Source organism: Oculina patagonica, chromosome 13, assembly GCF_052425735.1.
Source record: "Oculina patagonica isolate OP01 chromosome 13, crgOcupat, whole genome shotgun sequence".
Taxonomy (NCBI): domain Eukaryota; kingdom Metazoa; phylum Cnidaria; class Anthozoa; order Scleractinia; family Oculinidae; genus Oculina; species Oculina patagonica.
The window spans coordinates 32,109,548-32,131,743 of record NC_135770.1 but is presented as its reverse complement, the minus strand read 5'-3'; the positions used below and the strand labels follow the sequence as shown (position 1 = coordinate 32,131,743).

The 22,196-nt window shown below is 39.7% G+C and overlaps 2 protein-coding genes across 2 annotated transcripts; one reads left to right on the top strand and one right to left on the bottom strand.

The window, feature by feature from the left end:
* Positions 1–248: 248 nt before the first annotated feature.
* On the top strand, positions 249–5,328 carry LOC144635237 (uncharacterized). The gene is made up of 6 exons (XM_078494332.1): positions 249–518; positions 1,838–1,923; positions 2,605–2,643; positions 3,303–3,395; positions 4,076–4,168; positions 4,616–5,328. Exons 1-6 carry the CDS (start codon positions 428–430, stop codon positions 5,231–5,233), a joined length of 1,020 nt encoding a protein of 339 aa, XP_078350458.1. The 5' UTR covers positions 249–427; the 3' UTR covers positions 5,234–5,328.
* A 1,056-nt stretch (positions 5,329–6,384) lies between these two features.
* Positions 6,385–22,100, bottom strand: LOC144635177 (zinc finger FYVE domain-containing protein 1-like). The gene is made up of 11 exons (XM_078494255.1): positions 21,939–22,100; positions 21,634–21,741; positions 19,940–20,468; positions 19,018–19,235; positions 18,745–18,842; positions 17,874–17,985; positions 17,192–17,289; positions 15,424–15,541; positions 9,326–9,496; positions 7,943–8,151; positions 6,385–6,941 (listed from the first exon to the last, which is right to left on the bottom strand). Exons 1-11 carry the CDS (start codon positions 22,050–22,052, stop codon positions 6,542–6,544), a joined length of 2,175 nt encoding a protein of 724 aa, XP_078350381.1. The 5' UTR covers positions 22,053–22,100; the 3' UTR covers positions 6,385–6,541.
* Positions 22,101–22,196: the final 96 nt, after the last annotated feature.

Sequence of the window (22,196 nt, the reverse complement as noted above, 5' to 3'; positions counted from 1 at the left end):
TTTAAAGAGTTTTTAAAAGTATGCACATTTAAGGAGTCTTAAAGAGTGCGCACATTTAAGGAGTACTAGCGGTATTACTTTTAAAAAAGTCTTAAAAGCGGATTTTTCAAAAAGAGTGGCACTTCTATGAAGTGAGTAAGATAACTTTATATAATGGGATGATATAGAATGGTATAGTGTGCCGACGTTAATTATTTGTAAAGAGGCACCATTCTCGAAAACATTCAACCGACAGGCGATATACAAGATGCACGCATCTACTAAGGGATCCTTCATAAATCCGACTTTGGAAGACGATGAGGCGACCTCGGTCAAAACCAAGCCACTGAAACAGGAAAAACGGGAAGGGAACGCGGCAGAGAAAGAAGCTAGCCATGTGAACGCTGCACAAGGATCAAATCGTTCCTTGTTGGCGCTGGTCATCGCTATGTGCTTAATTTCTCTCGCGGTTCTTCTGCTGACATTATTGATGCTGTTCGGGAAAATCGGCGACGGATGTGGCTGCTCCGCAGACGAAGGTACCAAAGATATTAAAAGTACTTAGAAGCATGCGAAAAGTTATTTAAATCATTTTTGTATTTCTTTGTCAGCGGATATCATCTTCCTGCGTTTAAACTTAGTAGAGGTAATGTCTGTAATAAGCCAGAGCAAGATTCTGACTTTTTATGGGGAATTACCTAAAGGCGCTTAGTTTTCGAGTTTTAAGGTGGCTCGATCAATAGTTCCCTAATTCAAAGCAAGGCACAGCAGCAAATATCGTTTGTCTGAAAAATATTGCACTACCTTGAAATTTATACGAAAGGACTTTGATACAAAATTGCTGCATAATTTTCTAGAAATGTTGCAAAACGCAATTTAGGAGTTTTGAGCAGGTTTTTGAGCATTTTATTATGATTCAGAGATCTAAGGAATATTTTTTAGGCGAAAAATGGCCTTCATCGACGAATGGAAGCTGTCTAAGCTTTAGGTTAGATATTTAAATCGCTGTCAGAAGACAATGGGCACGAGCAGACAGTTATTATAGGCAGTTATTTGCCAGTCACGTGGTAGGCCCTCGGTCAATGAAAAGGAAAGGGAACATTATAACAGAAGTATTTTATAGACAACGAATAAATAATAAATTGGCAGTATTAGAAAGTTTTTGTGCTCAATATTTTCGACAGGCGAATCGAATGGTCGATTTTCATGCCAGTCGGGACTCGCCGAATCCCGCTGAATCGAGTCTGAAGGTGAAATCGAAAATATTGTTTTACATGGAAATTCAAAACTATTTGAAGGAAAAAACTACAATGCGTTACCATTCTTACTAAGAGCTACCCATATACATTTCTAAAAATCTCCTGATGCTCTAAAAATCCTAAAAAAAAAATCCGGCTTTTTGCGTCTAGGCCTAACTTAAGGCTAGATAAAAAATTATGCCTCTTATTTTTGAGTTATTGAACGTAGTTTGAAATTTACTATGCTGGTAGTTTTGAGATCAATTTGTATTAAAGATATTCAGGATCTCTCGTACTTTAACGCAGCGTTTTTTTTCGTCCGAAGTCTACACTTCGTTTTGGCTTTTGTAATTATAAAACACAAAACAAATTGACGGCATTTTTTACTGATACGTCTGTCCTCTTTTTGTTTATAAATGTCACAATTACATGTCAAAGTAGTATATTAATAAACTTGGCTCTGCCTCGTAGATCCACAGCTACTTTGAAAATGGTATCACGAAATTTACCATCAACAAGAGGACAGGCACATAAAAAGCTGGTATCAGTTTATTAAATATATGTAGAAGTACGGGGTTTCAAATGTATATGCTCACGGTTAAGGTTCTTTCTATTTTTAGCTTCTTCTGCCTCTCCTAAAAGCCTGGCAACGGATTCAGCCCTTAAGGAGAATATCACAAACCTTCAATTGGGTTTGGTCAGTTTGGTAAGGACATGTGTTGTGATTAAAATTTACTAACCAATGATCCCGTTATAATTATCGCATATCCCACAATCACAAATGGATAAATTGCATGCTCTTGACAGAAAAGAGTGGGACACTAAGCCCTAAAAGGACTTTTGCAAACTAGCTACAGCTACGCGCTGGAACATCCAAAACAAAGCGACTTTATCCAGTCATGCTTGACTTTCTTTTGTTTTGACCGTTAGCTGCAAAGGGCCTATTTGTTTTGGCTGACAAAATCAACAACATAATGGCGCCATCGGCATCGGAAGCAGCAGTTTAAATGTAAAAGCATAAGTGATAAAGTGATAAAGAATTTAAAATAACACAGCCTGACCTGGCTTTTCACTCGCGCAATTGTCAGTCAACCATCAAATCGTAAGTAGCTAACAAACATCTCGCGTATTTTCTACAGCGATTACTGATAAAAATGAGTTTAATGTTTTCTAAAAATATTTTGTTCAAACATTAGCAAGCTGTGTCATAATTTTGTCTAGGGTGCATTTTGCTTTCATGAAACTTTGAGCAGTTTGCAGGTTTTTGACTCCACAAAGGGCCCTGACTGCAAAAGTTAAACTTTGCATTTCGCGCCCGGAAGCGTGAAATGTGAGAGGAACCATCTCTTTTATAGCAGAACTTCTTGTTCCTTTCTTTTGTTTTCAGATGGAGCGCATTGAAGACCTCGAAAAATTTGAAATAAAGGTACAAAATTTTCATGATAGCTATATCTCTTTGAAGAGCATTATTTACTTTTCTTTTAAAATCGCTTTGTCGTAAATAGGTTTGTCTTTACCAACTGGCTGACCGAGCCACTGACCCTATACAAAATCAAGATTCACTCTGTCACTTTTCAAACGACTACCCCTTCTTTACTGAAATTAATAATCGCCTTGAGTGTACAATTCAGCGTAGTACCTCGTCGTTCTCTCTTGTCTCGTTCACCGCGCGAGGCCTGAAACTAGGATCTCGTTGTCCGCGCGAAGCCTGAGGCGGGAGCGGACAAGAGAGCACTATTCGGCGACGTAAATGATAAGAACAGACTCAAGACCAAGGGACTAGGCTATGTGCAGTGCGAATGTGTCTTTATAGATAAAACACAATACTGATGTTATGAACATGTTACAGCCTAGTACGATAATTCGAATATTTGAATCTTCTTGTTTTCACTACCCTGGAAAAAATGTAATTAGGCTACTACAACAAGATGCCAGTTTAATATCACCAGAAAACGGGCCAGAACATCTATACCAAAAATTCGGTGTGCTCGTTATGCTCCTTGCCATTTATTTTAAATACATTCCTAGCAATCTAGTTCTGTGTATGGTTGACTTACTGAGTTTTCTAATTTCCATCAAATACAGACAGAGGCTGGGTACAATGCTCTCCGAGATGATCTTAACATCACGAGGAGCGAGTTGTTGCTGGTGACTGACAACATAACTCTCACATCAAGGGTCCGTTAACAAGTCGTTACTTTTTGCTTAGCTTGATTTATCTGTCAGTGGTTGGTTATTTTGTTTGTTTGTCTGATTTTTTTTCATTTCCTGACAGCTACCTAGTAATTTGTCAGGCATTTTGATTTATTATTCAACTAATTAACCCAATGCCCATATCTGGTCAGGGCGTCCTTGTTGTCTTTCATCCGTGTATGACAAATATCCTGCGATTTCTTAGCTTGCCAATATTGTGCTCACGTCCTGCAAAATGCTGCATAACCAAAAGTTTATGTAGCTATAAAAATGCTTTTAGTTGACACTTTGTTGAATAATAAAACAAATATCTTTGTCGAGGTTATAGTGTCTGAATCTAGCTCAATTGGCCTACGGCCTCGTCGGCTAAGTATTAAGCGATATTCCATGCAATTTCAAAGTATAATTGTAAAAAATGTCTTATTAAAAGCAATACCACCATTCAGGGAAAGAGTGCACAGGAAACGTCTGCCATTTGGCGTACGGAATGAGAGAAGCGTGGATGTCACTCCTCTACGGTTTTTTCATTTCATTTTTTCCCTTTCTTGTAGAAATTACGTCTGAGCAAATTAAGGAATTTGCTTTTGAAAGAAGACTGCCTTTTCAGTTATCTGAGTTTCCGTGTAAGTCAGAGAGTCAAAGGTGTTCTTCTCTCTTCATTTCAGCTGGAATATCTTGATGCTGTTTTGACTCGGTTGAAGTCCGCAGTGAACAGGACAACCACTGACCTTGCAGAAGTTAAAAGTACTCAGACAAAAGTAAGAAGATTTTTTTCATTCTTTGCATTTAATTACAAACAAGGTTGCGTTAACATTTTAACTCTGAATTGCCCTTAATGGAGTTTATCGTAATGACATAATCGACACAGAATTATTCCATGAGCGCACGTTGGATGTAAGGTGATAAGGAAAAGAGGCGTGCAACCCCAAGTTGTAGTTACCAGGCCCGGTAAAGGGCCAGTTCAGGTACAGGGTATTCTATTTACAATAATTTCAGGTATTTGTTGTCAACGTTTTTGCATTTTAAAGGTATTTAGGTATCCCTAAGGAAAGAAATGAGGTATATTAGTACCCCCGTAAGTGGCCGAAATGTTGAAATTACGGTGGTCCATAGGTGTGAGATGAATTTAAATCGTTTACTATTTTTCTGGGTGAAACTTTAAACTAATGTATATTAAATAATATCTAAACAATTTTATTTTGTAGGAGAAAGTAATTTACCATCAGACCATGACTCCTTCTTGGCTTGTGGCGCATGCGTCCTACATCAGCATTTATCGTTTGAGCACCACTGAACAGCTCACGTTCACCGCAGGACAATCAAAAAATCACGCCGCTCTCCTTAAAGTACCCATGATTCCTGCTAATGTCTTGCACAATTCCACCCAGCTAACAGTTAAAATTGTGGTTTCCAATGATGTCGATATCGGAACAAATGAGGACAGCGATATCAAATATGGCCTGTCTGACGGGATAAGCTTTGTTGGTTTTTGGACTGTAGATAAAAACGAATACCATAACTTCGCGCCCTGTACTGAAAATGAGGGTTCCTCTGGTGCCACTTTAACTAAAATAAGATGGATCGTAGCGTCCGGACCAAGCGACACTTTCTATCCCGGCCAGTTTGTCATCACTCTCAAGTTGGATGCACATGAAAACTGGGGCTCATGCTACACTGCACATGACGGGGGCCTCATGAGAACCGCTGTCTACAAAAACCGACTGGTGCTCAGCAACGGGCTCACTCTTGAGGTTTATAAAGGAACCATAAACGAGCGAGTTGGGATCAGGTTCATCGAAGTCACTGTTGTAGAAGATGTTTAGTGTGAACGATCAGCGTGTCAAGATCTATTAAACCGCTAGCTCAGTATGCACACAATCGTAAACAGTGTAGCAATTAAGGAAAACTATTTACTTGTAGAAAAAACAGATAAAGAAATTACTAGTTATAGTACTAAACTGCAGAATCAAGAACAACAGCTTCGAATAAATTAGAAATTTAAGAGATAAGGCTTGTTAATATTATGCCATGTTAAAATTGTAGTGTTGTTTTCAATGATAACTTATGCTATATTTGCAATTGCTTGCTGAAATAACACCGGTATTGAAAGAATGTGGAGCGCTTTTCGAATTTTCCTCGTTACACTTTTGAATCCTTCAACACACAGCCGCAAAACAAGAGGCATTTGGAGAGTAACGTCGCTTCACCCCCTTGGCGCTTGAGGTTCTCTTCAATAGAACACATGAACGTGTTAGCCATAAGCGGCCCAAGCGGCGACCCCATCACTACGCCATCAACCTGTTCGTATAATTTTCCGTCAAACTGAAAGAGTTGATCTTTTGTAGCTACTTTAAGAAGCTGGACGAGATCGGACTTGGTTATTTCCAGCTTGTGTGTTTCATTAAACCAGTTATTACAGAAAGCCTTCTCTGCCAGAATCTCGATGGTTTCTTAACAAGGAAGAAACGTCATATGATACTAATATATCATCATCGTTGATGATCATCTCGCGGATTTCATCAGCAAACTGGAAGGTGTCAGTGATTGTATATTCATTTTAGGTAGGCCATACAGGTGAGCCAATCTCGATCCTTTCTGCGATTTGCTTACTAGGTAGAATTTTCCGAACTACCGAGTCCAGATGCAGGTCCAGGTATAATGCCCCCTTAATAAGTGTGCACGGGGATTGACTGAAACAGGCCAGCCACTCTAAGCAGGTACCAAGGGACTTTATAGAAATAGCGCAATACGTGAATATTTTGTTATACTTATTTTAAATTTTTTATTTACAGTTTATTGATATCTACATAGCGATAAATTAATATATTACATCTAAAGAAGAGCCTCTAAAGATAGCTTGCAGAATTAATTTATTTAGATATCTGTGCTGCTAGCTATGTCCGCAAGGTACGAAGGCAAGCTTATAAAACCTTCCCACATATAATGATGATATTCAATACTCAATACCCATTTGGCTATTGAAAACTTTCACCCACTCCGATTTAGGGTCATTATCTGGATTGGATAATTCTACAAGTATATTTATTAGGACTAATATTTACATACAAAACAGAGTGAACTTATAAAACGTAAGCGAACAGCTTGACTGAGTAATCTGGTCACTACGACTCTTAAAGCTGTCCTTTCTTCTCAGCGCACTGATCACAAACTCTGACTGGGTGATCCCATCCTCTGGAAGGCACAGGTCTCCTACTTTCTGAGCAGCTACTGCAAACGCCCATACCACAGGCACGGCAATGATGTTTAGTATCATTTTCCTTGAAATCAATCTTGCAACAGTTACAGGCTAAAATGTCGGAGTCTGGTACCCAGTAGCCAGGCCTGGCCGCGTCAGTGATCAATTCCCGCGGGTAATCTATGGCTGTTTTTAAAATCCCGACAGCCGATTGGACGACCTCCGTGACTTTTCTAGCAGCTACAGGTCCAAACGGCTGGTCAGAATACAAATTATAATCTTCAGTGTGAACAATTTCTTGGGGCGTTTCCTCCTCTAGTGCATCTGACAGATCACTGAAAAAGTAACGCAAAATAATATACAGTCAAAGCTCTCTAAACGGACATTCTCATTAACGGACAGCTCTACTTACGGCCAGCTTGTTTGAAACCCCGTTTTAACTCCCATACAAACTCTGTATTTTAACATTCTCGTAACCGACATTCCCGTAAGCGGCCGAGGACACTTTCAGAGATTTTAAGCTCCTGTAAGCGGACAACCCAACGAAAATCCTATTAACAACCTTTGTATCTTGTTTTCATTAATCAACTTCACATCGCCGTTCGTCACAATATTTCAGTGTTCGTTGTTTTCATCATCCACGTCCGTTCTGTTATTGTTAGCTGGGCAAGCTCCCTTAAGCGGCGATCTATCCCCTACACCTCTAGTGGCCGCTTACGAGAACCATTCTCGTAAGGGGCCAGCTCCAGTTACGGACACTTTTTTCGCGTTCCGAGGGTTTCCGCTTACGAGAGCTTCGACTGTAATGGGATTAGCACAGATGCACGCAGAACCGTTGCCACCGTAAATTGAACTTTGATTACTTTAAACGTTGAGTTCTGATTTAAGTTAAGCCTGGAAACACGTCCCCAACCTGTGTCGAGGTGCATTGTGCAACTTTGCTAGGGCAGAACGTGCGTGCACTTGCGTTCCGTTGGGAGAAAAAGTTTGCACACTGAAGCTTTTCACGATTTTCCCACTCAACACAAGTTGCCGCAAGATAATCACAAGCCATTTGTTGTTATGGACTTTTAAAATTTGACACTTAAATTTTTTCCAAAATTTATATTGAAATAGCTACTTGCCATGCAAGTCGTGTTCGTTCGATCGTATTGTGCGGTACAGAGCCGACCCATACCACGGAAACGGCTTTTTTGGGAGAGTTTGCCTTCGTGGACATGTAAGTAAACTTGCCAGTCAGTTTGGTCAACGGAAGAAAGTGCAACTAAATGGAGAAAAGGAGAAGGAGGGAGGGAGGGAAGAGTTCGATTTCCAGCCATTTGACAATGACCCTTACCTCAAGTCACAAGCCGGTTGCGGCTGAATCTCAACTGTAGATGATTTTCCGAAACAGCGGTCACACACCCGCACAGGCGCCTGACCCCAGCCTCGCTCTGGTACAGGTTTCTTATTGGTTGAGCATGCATCACAGACTCCGCCTCCGCAGGCACGACAGTGGTGCTTAGTCTCCTCATCGGCGAAAAGGCGACGACATTCCTGACACGCCTGCAAAATGTCAAGAGAGAACATTTTTTATTTCCTTATAAATTATCGCGAACGCTTTCCGGGAAATGGCACTGAGCCGCTGTGTACAGTATTTTTATCTTGTTATTGTAATAGACCATATTCGTGTTCTCCGTATTGGCCTGGAACTAGCTAGCAATGGAGGCTGATTCGGGGAATCTTTTCAAATGCAAATGACTTGAAGCTCTTTTTAATGATATTCCCCAGCATTAGCCTCCATTGCAAGTTAGTTCCAGCCCAATACCGAGAATACGAATATGGTTTCAAAGCGCGGTGGCAAAATGGTAAGTGCGTTGGACTCCGCATCGAGCGGTCCGGGTTCGAGCCCTTGCCGGGGTCATTGTGTTGTGTTTTTGGGCAAGACACTTTTCTCTTTATATGGTCTCTCTGCACCCAGGTGTATAAATGGGTACCGGCGAAGCCAGTCGCAACCTTGAATTTCTGACCCTCTTGTTAAACACAAGACCAAACTACTAATATTAAATTCTAAGTGACTGTTTTATAGGAGAAAATCATCAACATCGGGACAGCTAAAAGGTGGCCGCGGCCACTCAATAGAGGCGGCCCCTTTCTAAGTGTTTTATTCACAGTATTATACTGGCTATAGTTTCGGCTTGATAGGAATTTACTTATGGACAAGTATTGTTATCCCCAATTAATTAAAAGGGACTGTATCACGGATTTTTGCAAAATTCAGGCATGGGGAATGACCATCTTATCCCACGAAATATAAAAAATAACATCTAAAAATAGTGAAGGAACATTTCAGTAACACGGCAAATACAAATGAAGGTACGGATGGGCAAAAATGACGAAGATTGAAACGGATTGCGATATGGGTTTTTGAAATATTGTTGGGCTGAACAGTTTTCAAAGTTCATCTCGTTTGCTAACATCTTTAAATTACAACGCCCAGGAAACACATTTGATTGCAATGAAGCTATGGTTTTGTCATTTAGATCCATAGAAGTAATTTCTTTGCAAACATTAAATTTAATATATAGCGAGTATTTGGCAAAACATAATAAAATAAACTTTACTCAGCCGTGACATTTCATTCAATTATTCTCGGCACTATCTCTTGAAAGCAGAACGCAAGGTCATCTTGTGGAACCCCCAATGCTGCAGAATCTACAAAGCAACGTTTTTAACTGACCGTTATTTCTGAGTTAGGGACCCAGTAATCTGGAGCCACTTGGTCCGTGATCCAGTTGGTCAGCGCTCTACTTGAGGGGCTGCTCAAACTGCTCACCGCTTCAGTGACGTAACTGACATTGTCCAAAAGACGGCGCGCCGCGTTACCTCCATCCAGCGGAGCTAAGTTGTCCTAAAATAACGACATAAATATTATTACATAGAACTACACTAAGCTGTCTCTAGCCTGTTACAGGCCAGTATAGGCGTTCGGTTTGTATAAGAGTAGCGCGAAGAAACGCGAGTAGAAAGACGAGGGTGAAAGAAAAAAAAAGTTAACAGAACAGGGTGAGTCGAATCAAAGATCTCTTCGAGATATCGACTTTTTTGCATGAAGTTAGTATGAGTAGAAGGTTTATCCTGGGCATTGTTGTTCGAACATATGGAAGAATTCAAACGTCTTTCAGTTCAAGCATTTTTTTTTATTTTCGCGGAGGAAATGCTGTATTTGTCAGTCGCGACGGCTGGGCGCTTTGCGACTCATATACTTTGGCTTGGTTAAAAATGGTAAACTTTGACGTTTGCCTTTAATCGAAATAGTTGTTTCCTTTCGAGTTAGAAAGATTTCTACTCGGCTTAATGCAGGGTTCCCGATAAAGGTTACGCACGACAGAGTTACCTTTTGTCTCGTCACGCAATCTTAACCCCACATTGAGAAGTAAATTTTCGTTTGGATATTACCAAAAGCCGCTTCTCCTCGCGTTATTCTTTACCTTACGGCTACACATGCCATTTCTAACGACTACATTTCCAGTAAAACAGTTGCTGTTTATTTCTCTAATGGCGATGCATTAACTTCTGAACAGAAGCAAAAACGTTTAGCGTTCACTGCTTCCACCGGAAGTAATTTCACAACAGGCTACAAAAACACTTGTTGCCCCCGCAGGGCTTTGGCCCAGAGGCCAAAGCCCGAGGAGGCATTATAGTGTCCCCCACGTATAAGTAGTTACAGAGGAAAATACAGAGGAAATACAGGGAAAAATACAGGGCATACAGTCAGAAGCCAAAAAAAATCTCGACTTGGTTGAAGTGAGCGCGCAAGCTAGTATCGGGTAATGATGACGTAACAATAGGGTTTGCCTGCAAATAGTATCGGGTAATGATGACGTAGCAAAAGCGCTTGCCCGCAAGGTGTTCTCGGGTAATGATGACCTGCAATATTACTTGCCCGCTATGGGTTTTGGGTAATGGTGACGTTCAAGCAGCTTCCCGGATTACGCGTCTTCACAACTCTCACCTCGCACATGTAGTGGATCATATTTTGGCGAGACGTATACCGTGATTTTTTTCCAAAATTTTCAAGCCGGATGAAAGATTTTAAGTTTATATCCGATGTACCAAAACGATTGTTTAAAAAACTTGAAACGCACGCGAGTTACCGACAAAAACGTATTCTTTCAACTTAACTTTTTAGTCCGCAAAAGCCTAGTTTTCACTTGCGACGCAAACACAAGCGCAAGCACAAGCGTAAGGATAACCAGATAACGGCTATAATTTTCACCGTGAATACGGCTTCGACGCAAACAAAAGCACAAACGCAAATGAATTTTGATGCTTATGCTTGAGCTTGTGTCAAGCCTGTCAAGCACAAGCACAAGGGTCATTTTTTTTCCTGTTCGTGTGCTTGCGTTTGCGCTTGTGCTTGCGTCGCTGGTGAAAACCAGGCTAAAGTGTTCTAAAGCTAATTAGAATGTGTCAACCGAAGAGCCTACGTGACATCGGCAGACTCGCATGTAATTATCACACAACAATCTAACGTTAACCTTTTGTCGGGAATAAACACCCAAAGCGATACTTGATGCGGAAAACGTTCGATCTTTTAGTCAGGGCTTTGTATTCGGTCGCTACACTTCTAGTAGAAATTCGGGGCTTTGTGCGAAGATTGAATTGCATGAACACTTCCCCCAGGAGGTGACCGAAAAAAAAAACCAAGCACTGCTTGGCCCGGTCATCTGAGAACGTGTTTGCGGGCAGTTTGTGGGCGGTGTTTGTTTGCGAAGCGATAGATTTTTCTATTAAAACGCTATTTTCTCGAATTATATTTTTCGCATGGTAGCTAAAACTCCAAGGGATTTTGTTCAATTAACTTCAAATCTTCAGAGGAATTACTACAATATGTCAGCAACAAAAACATGTCGGCGATTGTTTTATTTATAAAAACTTTTGCGTTGAGAAGCTTTTTTGTACGATCAATCCATGTTTTTTAGCCCTTCTTTGAAAATGCTCTGTAACTTTTTACTGTATAAATCGAATACGACAAAACGCCGACACGTTTTTTAACACTTTGGGAGCGGAAACCCTCGAAAAAATCAAATTAGCGAATTTTAAAGCTTTCAATTGCCGATTCCGACTTTCGTCTTTAGACCTCACAAAATAGATGAAATATTTAGATAGCCAGTTCTGTGAGCTTTAATTTAATATAGGGTTTTATGTATCTACAATTCAACCCGGATGCGCTACAGTGTTTTGAAGTGAGACACCCCTAAAGGCAGTCGAGTTTTTGAGCTTGTACAAGAGAAGTTTAACGTGGCAGTCTTTTTTGAGCTTTTGCAAGGTAAGGATATTTGTTTGGATTTTGTTGCTATCGAAATAGATTACAAAGCTTGCGATTGTTGAGCAAGTTGCATGGTTACGATTGCTGAATTGAACAGATTCAGTTTACATCAAGAAAACATCGAGAATAGTAAAAATAAGCAGAAAGTCAGAAACCCTGAGCTACTGCGCAGTACGAGTGTTTTGTTTTCTTTATGTAAACTTGGTTTTTCGACTGAGTCTTTTAGTCGCTCTTGTGTGTGATTTGTGTCTGACAAATCGCAGATTTGTACTGAGTCTTTCAATCCAGCAATCGTAACCAACTTGCACTACAGTAGCAAGATTTGTGATCTATTACGTGACTGCCACGTCAAAAATTATACAGTTTAGTATTTTAAAAATGAAAGCGAAAAACCGGTGAATAATTTACAATAAAATTGAGCTATCTTCAACTTCTCACTACCCATCAATGCCTCACCCAGTGCCCAGATGCGATAGCCACTAACACTAAACCACACGCTACAGTTTCGCGCACATTTACAACCCTCAAAAATAAACACAAACAAGTTTCTATTTTATACAAATCAGATAAGATCAAAAGACCGGGGGCACTTCTAGTGTCAACTACCCCTAGTAAATATCACTTAACACATTTAATGATGTTGCAATTCTAAATTGTGCAACTCAGCAGAAATAATCAATTGTCACGAAATGAGTTCCCTTTGGTTAACTATTAGCAACGTTTTAGTGTGAAAGACTTGTACCAGTACAAATTTGCGTTGTTAATCGTTTTAGGTTAAATTAAGATTAGCGCCTAAAGACTTGTACCAGTACAAATTGCGTTCTTAATCGTTTTAAACTTCGTTGCCTTCGATCGCTGAACCCCTTACATTCTTAATTGGTTATATCACGTAAGATTTGGGCTACTCACGTTTTTAATTGTTATATAACGTTTGTAAATTTGACAAGTCACGTTTTTTCGACTTTTTTTGCTTGTTTACAAGCGAAAGTAGGAGAATAGGAGTTATGTTGGCAAAATTTGGAACCACATTCTTGTCTACTCTCAAGGGACTTTTTTAATTTCTCAAGGGACTGTTTTAATTTCTCAAGGCATTTCTTTCCGCTTAGTGGGCGATGAAAGGGTCTCTTATTATTATTGCGTCAACACTTGCGATCTCGTGTTAAAGACGTGACTTGTCACATATTCCGCTGTAGATGATGAAAGGGTCTCTCATTAGTATTGCGTCAACACTTGCGATCTCGTGTTAAAAACGTGACTTGTCACATGTATAAATGTTATATAACAATTATTTTTATCGTGAGTATCTCAAATGAAATATGACACAACTAGTCGAGAATGAGTGGTTCAGTCTTTCACAGTCTAAAGCGTTGTACTGGTACAAGCGTCTCACATACTAAAGCGGCGCTAATATTCAACCTAAAGGATTTGTTTTCGCGACAATCTATTGCGTTAGTCACGCTAAACACGAGTAAATAATCATTTATTCGCGTTCTCAATTGAAGGGATTTCTTTTCGGTGTGGGCCGGGGGTGTGGGTATATATGAAGAATGTATTCAGAAAATATTGCATCGCCATTAGAAAAATAAACAGCAACTGTTTTACTGGAAATGTAGTCGTTAGAAATGGCATGTGTAGCCGTAAGGTAAAGAATAACGCGAGGAGAAGCGGTTTTTGGTAATATCCAAACGAAATTTTACTTCTCAATGTGGGGTTAAGATTGCGTGACGAGACAAAAGGTAACTCTGTCGTGCGTAACCTTTATCGAGAACCCTGCATTAAGCCAAGTAGAAATCTTTCTAACTCGAAAGGAAACAACTATTTGGATTAAAGGCAAACGTCAAAGTTTACCATTTTTAACCAAGCCAAAGTATATGAGTCGCAAATCACCCAGCCGTCGCGACTGACAAATACAGCATTTCCTCCGCGAAAATAAAAAAAATGCTTGAACTGAAAGACGTTTGAATTCTTCCATGATATGTTCGAACAACAATGCCCAGGATGAACCTTCTACTCATAATAATTTCATGCAAAAAAGTCGATATCTCGAAGAGATCTTTGATTTCTACAAGAACGAAAGTGCTGAAGCACAACTATAGAATGACACTTTTATACAAGTCACGCGCTTTGATCACCCACAGCGGAAAGTATTCCCTTAAGAAATTATTAAAGTTTTAGTGTGTGAAAGAGACTTGTACCAGATTTGGGCTACTCACGTTTTTAATTGTTATATAACGTTTGTAAATTTGACAAAAGACTTGTACCAGTACAAATTGCGTTCTTAATCGTTTTAAACTTCGCTGCCTTCGAGCGCTGAACCCCTTACATTCTTAATTGGTTATGTGACGCAAGATTTGGGCTACTCACGTTTTTGATTGTTATATAACGATTGTAAATTTGACACTAAAAGAAGTCACGTTTTTTCTACAAGAACGGAAGTGCTGAAGCACAACTATAGTGACACTTTACAAGTCATGCACTTTGATCACCCACAGCGGAAAGTATTCCCTTGAGAAATTAAAACAGTCCCTTGAGAGTTAACAAGAATGTGGTTTCATATTTACCCCCACTTAAACGCTATTCTCCTTCATTTTGCTTGTAAACAAGCCAAAAAGTCGAAAAAATGGGGGGATAAACGTGCCGGAATTTGCGCGCGGCTATTTTCCCACAAGCGCTTTATGTTTCTCTTTAGGCTCGACAAACTACGAAAAAGGAGGGAAGTCTCATTGTCTGTAGCAGCCCCCCTCTCGCTGTTTTTCCACTCTCCGTTCGTCATGCTGCAACACAACTACATGTAACTGAAAGCCTGGAACTAGCTTAACGGTCTAATTAGAGATATACGGACAGGCATAATCAATAAAATTAAAGATGAATTCCATTCTGTACTGCGCAATCTCCGCTTGCAATGTTTATGTGAGTCTCACTCGAAGGAATGTTTACTAGCAAAGTTAAAAATTCTGTGACAAACTTACCTTTTTCTTCATTATTAGCACCAGATATCCTTGCAAAACAATAATAAGGAGTAGGAGAACCTCGAAGCTATTTCAAACCGACGTTTCAGCAACCTCGTTCCCAGGGTCTCGGGGAGAGAGAGACCCTGGGAACGAGGTAGACGTTTCAGCTCATCGGAAATTCTTGAACGAAACGAACCGTAATGGCGGACTAAAACTCTTCATGTATGCTTTTACCGAAGTGTAACGTTTTAACAAATTCGAAACAAAAACGAAAACAAATCCGGAGTCTGCGCAGTACGGACTGGAAATCAGCTTTAAGATATCTCCCAGTTTTCCTTTGCCGTTTTTCATTCGCGCGTTTGTCCACACAAATAGCCCGATTATCCTGTTCAATCTTGTGTTATCTTGATTGATTTTAGCCAACTCGGCCGCATAAGGCTTCGTCGGCTAAGTGGGCGAAGTTCCGTTTACTTTCGCAAGATAATTGTTAAATATTTTCGCGCCAAATGGAGCGAATCGAGCAGTGCCGTGCAAAGAGAGAGTCGTGTTTCTTACCCCAGGCCACGCGTGACGAAGCTCGGTCCTGACGACCGTGTTGACTGGGTCATCGTTCCCAAACCAGTACTGACGACTTCGATAGATGACACCACATTCAGCACATTCCAAAACATACCTGAAAAAGTCATAGAATTATGGATATATAACTGTGCCACAAGTGGTAGTAAAAAAGGTTTCCAAAACCATGCTTCAACAAGGTTTTTTCCAGTTAGATGGTGTAAAGAGCTGTTAAAACGTGTTATCAGTTTATATCCCCCCCCCCTCCCGTGCTCTCAGGCTAGTTTCGTTTCTCTTTCCCTCAGTCTGTACGAGAACACAGTACCAATGTGCTGGAAATAAAGTTAAAAATTTTTGTCTGTCCCAGTCGTTTGCTTTGCTGAAATAATCTTTTGTCCGAGTAATAGAGCATAGTCAGACGGGGCTATCAAAATATCATTGCGTTGCATTTAATTATTCGTTATGACGGTGGTACACGTTTCCCGATAGCATTTTTGACACTACTAAAAAATACACGTGACTCCAGAATCGAACCCAGAACCTCTGGCCCGCTAGCATCCTGTAGCATCCCTCCCTCGCCATTTCACCAACATGTTGATCCGCCAAATCCCCGCGATAATTACCTTATTTTTACTAATTTTCGCGCTACTTAATTTCGTGAAAATTCGGGAGCCGAATTTCGCGAGTATTTATTTTCGCGATTGCAAGGAAAATTAAGGCAAACGTGTATTAAATTTCGCGATTTTGTCAGTGTTTTATGGATCAGTCGTCAAAAACTAAGGAACTACTGGAAATATACAAAGATCTGGCTCAATGAAAGAAACTTTGGTGATTGTACTAAAGAAGTTTTGGCCGATTTACAAGCTGAAGAAAACAGTTATCAGAGGAAAGGTGCTAGTCGAAAACAAAGCGGAAAGTATTTTCAAGGGTTGAGAGTTGCAGTTCTAAACATTCAAAATTTTTTATCCATTTTGTTTTGATACATATAATATGGTATTAATTTTCGCGTGTTTAAATTTGGCGCAATGTATTTTTCGCGCGTATTAAATTTCGCGATTATTTTGAAATCGCGAAAATAGGATTCCTTTCTTTAACTGTCACATCTATAATAGCTGACCCTATTCCTAGCCCAAGCGAGAATCTAACTTAGGTTTTATCATCTCATCTAGGCTTAATTTCGTCTAATAATCAGAGCACAGTTTCGACCTAGTCCAAGCCTAAACCAGAGTGCTCACATATGACATCGTCCATGACGAAAAGCTTGGTTACCAGTGATGCGTCGACTGTTACGAAAGGGAAATTAGCGACGGCGGTATTATTACCAAATACCGTATTTATTCGATTAAGCGCCTAACCTCGAATAAGCGCCCACCTCGAATAAGCGCCCACCCTGTAGGTAGGAAAAGTTAATAAGCGCCCAGCCTCGAATAAGCGCCCACCCCCTAAAAAATTGAAGTACACGAGAGGAGTGAAATGACAGGAGTGAAATTGACAAAGTGCTACCAAGAGACTACCCCGAAGACCAAGCTTTCTCAATAATTTACAGAAAACTTTCAATGATCAGTAAAAATTCGGCTTTTGGACAACTTCTCCTTCTGTTGTTATTTACTTTTTTCTTGCAAAATAAGCGTACTACTTGCTAAAAATAGTGAAAATTTAATAGGCGCCCAGCCTCGAATAAGCGCCCACCTCGAATAAGCGCCCACTCTCAGGGTCCAAAAATTTAATAAGCGCCCAGGGCGCTTAAACGAATAAGTACGGTACTTACCCAGACCAGGCATATTTGGCAAACCCAAGCCAAGAAGAATCACCGGAAGAACACATTTTGGGGACGACTACAATCTGCTTTCCTCTCTCATAACAGGCCTAGTTTGCAAAGAAACAAAATAAATAAGACAGGAGCACCAGGCAAAGAAGTGAAAAACATTTAACAGTTAATAGGCTCCTTTCGATATATTACGTTTCAGCTTGGTAGCGAGGCCTAGAGGACACAAACAAAAATTTTTTTACAAGCATGTTTATCCATTTCTTTTGTGTGTGTCCTCTAGACCTCGCTACCAAGCTGAATTTTAATATATCGAAAGAAGCCTATTGCCGAAGACGAAGAGTTGAGTTAAACATTCCACACTGATGACGTAGCACAAAAGAGATCCGTGAAGTGTCTCTGATTGGTTGTTCAATTCCACGTGAAAGTGAGGCGTTGTAACTATCAATCGCGAGTGGCTCTGCAATGACTTTAGTGATTTGGGTTTTAGACAATTAAAATATACCACTGCTTAATTCGCACTTTCAACGGAAATTTACCAATAAATTTGAAAATCTTTTGCGGCCTCGCTGTTCGCTGCTCGAATTTTTCCACGCTTTCTTCTTGTGCCAAAGAAAACAAGCGGTAGCAGGGTGGTCGAAGGCTTCTTCTGTCCTGAACGGTAGTAAAGAAAAAAGCAGCTTACCCTGCAAGTGAATATTCTGTTGTCATATTGTGCTTGATAATGGCATCTGCCATCACTTTGATGTTCGGCTGATTCGTCGTTTTCGTGATTCATGCTCTTCTGACAGCGTGCACTGTAATCACATATAATCTTTATGTTAGCTTTTAAAGTGGCTGACTGCCATGGTAAAGCGTATGTCGTTTTGGAAAATACATGTAAATGTTCAATTTAATCTTCAAGGAAACTTTAAATAGTTCAGTGTAACCAATCCTGGACAAAACTGTTGAGACTGTTATCTTTCGTCCAACATATAAAAGTTTTAGAGTATGCTACCTTTAGTTCAACCTTTTCCCGCTCCTCGAAGATGTTTGCAATCAAGAATCACGAATCAAGTACAGAAGCAACCTTCTGGAACAACACTGAACGGGGAGAAGGGAAAAATGACAAATTTAAATGTTTCTAGCAGTGGCATTCTAGAAAGAGTACTACTTGCACTAAAGTAGCACTTGTCTCAACCAGTCTGGCCAGGATAATAATGTGTAGTTCAATTAATTTTAGTGTGCTGGGCTCTGCATAATTTGAGCGGTTTATGTTTGAGCCCAGGATCACTTTGCTGATCTTGGACAAGACACTTTACTCCAGTCAAAAGGTGGGCTGATACCAGTTATTCAAATCGATGTGACAACGATATGATACTCGCTCATTTCTGCGATCTCCATATAATCAATACTATGACATCATAGACTATGCTGGTATGTCATGTCATTTGTTTGATTAAATAACGGCCTGTCTGGCACTGTTACGTGTTAGTGTTGCATGACAACCCATATGGCGGCTGCATATGACAACCTGCTCCTCAAATACTGCAGTTATACTGTCTAATAAGGCTTACTTGCATGACAAACAGGTTGCCTGGCAGGTGAAATATGCATCCGGGAAGGTGTTTGGTATTGTCCTTTCAATTCCACCACTAAACTTCTCATTCAGAAGCTATTAAAAGGAGTCAAAATAAAAAACACAATTTATAGCTAAGAAAACATTACTGTGCAACAGAAAATGAATACAAAACAACTGAATATTAGCAGTTAAGCGCACAGGCCTGCAATGTATGCTGGAGATTATAGTCAGCAATTAAAATTATAAGTCAGTAAATAATAACATGTACCATCAAGGCTTTATATATGACTGCAGGTGAGCGCGATGAGCGAACAGAGCTGTTAGCCAAACATTCCTTCACAGCTTGTTTCAGTTCCGTGAAGTCGGTTGGTGGTGACTCGGTTCTTGTGCCCAGGTACTTGATAGAGCTGAAAGCATGAGGAACTCGGCCAACATCTGCAAACCTTTCCTTTATAATCTCATCAGGACTTTTCACAGTTGCTGTGTCTGAGGAAACATAAAAATTTAAATATAATTTATTATTCGTGCAACTACATGTACACCTCCCAAAAACCTGTTAGTCTATATTAACCGTATCCAGACCAGGGGTGGGCGGAAAGTGCCCGCACTGACTTTGAACGCTTATTACTTTTTCAAGATTCATCCAAACGCTGCCAAACTTTGCGAGTTTATCTAAAATTTATCTCGAAATAATTTGATAGGATAGGTTGTTGTGTCAGAAACTTGACGTCACCATGGCAACGGCATTTTGACAGGCATGTTTTCCCAATGTTTCGATTACAATGTAATGAAAAAAAACTTTAATGCAATATTCATTTTCACCTTTTTACGGTTTTTAAGCACAGTTTTATTGATTGTGAGTACTTTGCAGTAATTTTGGGCAGTTTTCTGACGTTTTGGAAAAATTTCGAAATCCAAAATTGGTGGCTGTTTTGACATAATATTATGATGTAATTGTCACGTGATGTGACATCATCATCCCACGTGACATATACCAAAAGATAGATTTTCAGACATACTATATTATTATTCTCTAAGTTTCATTGTGATTGCTTAAATATTCTGGAAGTTATGGGGGGGGGGGGAATCCGCCCTCCCCCCTCCCCCCCACCCGGTCTTAAAAGATCCAAAAAAGCCCGGTCTGAATAGGGTTAAAGCAAAAAAAAATCTCAAATACAAAGTGTTCTAACCTGAAGGGTTAGACTCATTCTGTGACATTCCCAGCAAGTGGGTATGCTGTGTCTCATGAAAAATGATCACCGCTGGCCCCAAACTACATAGAGGTACATCCATGTGGCATCGTTCAGTGGCATCTTTGAGCTCCTTTGTAAAATGCTTTAGATATGCATCTGACGCATCCCCAAGGAAAGTGAACATGTCTGTATGAAGCCTTTCAGCTCTTGTTCTGTAGACAATAATATCCGATATTGCCAGGACTTTCAACAAGAGTCTTGTTCGCTGATTCTGGTTTCCAGACACGCCCAACAGCCCCTCCGTATCCAAGACAATGGCGCGATTGATGTCGTCATAAGCAGCCCACACGCCTACTGTACAGGAAAGCTGAGATGATGAAGTTGCAAACACTTCTTCACCATCAAAGAATGTGTGGTTTAGGGTGTGTGACTTTCCATCACCTGTATTGCCAAATATGGAAACAACTTTCATGCCTGTTTCACCATGACATGAGAGCTTTGTTATAAAGTCGTCTACTGTATGCACCTAGAATAAAAAGACGTACAGTATATAAATTGTATAAAATTATTAAAACAGGCAATTACACTACAGTTGAACCCACTAATTATTTCTAACTCCCAGCTATTTTGAACTAAAACCTATGATAGATAGATAATATTTAACTTATATTGTGCAATTATCAATTTAAAAATTTTCAATTGCGCATTACAATCTTACAATACAGTTAAAAAATAAAAAGCTAAAAAAAAAAAAATTAAATTTAAATTCACAAGCCAAAAAAGTTTAAAAAGTATATAACTATAAAAAGAAATGTACAATTAAAAAGCTTTTGAAAATAAAAAGGTCTTGATGGCTTTCTTGAAACTTTGAACTGATTTCCCTTGGATTTGCCTTTCAGTCATTTACTATATGCTATTTTGAACTCCCGCTATTTCAATTTAGTTTTTGTTTTGCTGACATTTCGAAGAATCTCCCTTAAGTCATAATGACTCTTTCTGTCACAGAAATCAAGTCATCGAAATAATTTGATGTAAAATACGCCAAATTGGGCATCTTTGCGAACCCTCCTAGTAATTCCAAAGGGCTTGATGAAAAAATGGAAAATCCAAACGAGACGGGGTTAACAATATTTTGGAATTCCGTGGGCATTGGGGGATAACACATTTTGGAATTTCCGAAGGCAAGGGGGGGGGTTACATTCTTGATGCTGCCCATGGTAGGGTATGGATAATTTCTGGAATCACCCATTACCACACTGATTGTGGGACTGACTTTGATTGAGCTCAATTCAGTTTAATTTACATATGTCAATTCATTGCAGTGACCAAACCAGGATGATGCAATATTTGAATGGGAAGAACTGAGGCTACATAAAGTGCTACTTCAGTAAGCAGTTTGCAATAAAATATTTTACCCTTCCAGCCCTTCACAGTGAAATTGCCTGTGTGTGGCAGTTCCGGCTGCACAATTCATTGTACACTTCACAGTACACTCAAATCCGACGCTAAAAAAATAGGTTACATGCAGCAACAGTTGTACATGTATGTAAATTTCGGGTTCAAAGTGCAACTGAGCAATAAAGAGGTTAAATGAAGAGATCTCACATTTCTTGTACATGTACTGCTTGATTATGTAATGTTATTGCGTAGGGCTTAGTTATTGTTTTTGCTTCCACAAAACTCGGGCATACCTGAAGATTTTCCTTTTCGTCAAGTAGCAAGAAGCTTCTTTGGTCCCCGGCCATGTTTTCTGCCGCTGAAGATGCTGAAGATTTCTCTGAATTTGGCGATTTACTGTCCTATGTAACAATTAAAATAAAAAACATCAATCAAGACTTTCGACACGTTACAAGCGAGTAAATGATCCTTACTGTCCTTAAAGTCCTTAGCATTGGTTTCTGTCTTGTATAAACCAGCTGTCATATGATAAAAAAAATTAGATTCGATTCAACCAAGCAAACAATATCAAAATGGTTACATTACGACATTTGTATACCTTGAATTTGCTCTTTCGAGAGGACGATTTAGTTGTGGAATGGCTTGGAAGTATAGCCTCATCTACATTGTTGCCATCGGGTAATGTAGCAGCCATTTTTTGAGTCACTTTCATGGAGGCATTCGTCCTAAATACAAAATGGAAGAAAATTTTTGCTTTGAAAAGTGCTGACTCGAAAAAATAACAAAAAGATCTGGGTACGACAACAGACTTGGTAGCCACGCCGTCATTTTCTATCCCATAATGCATTTAGGCGCG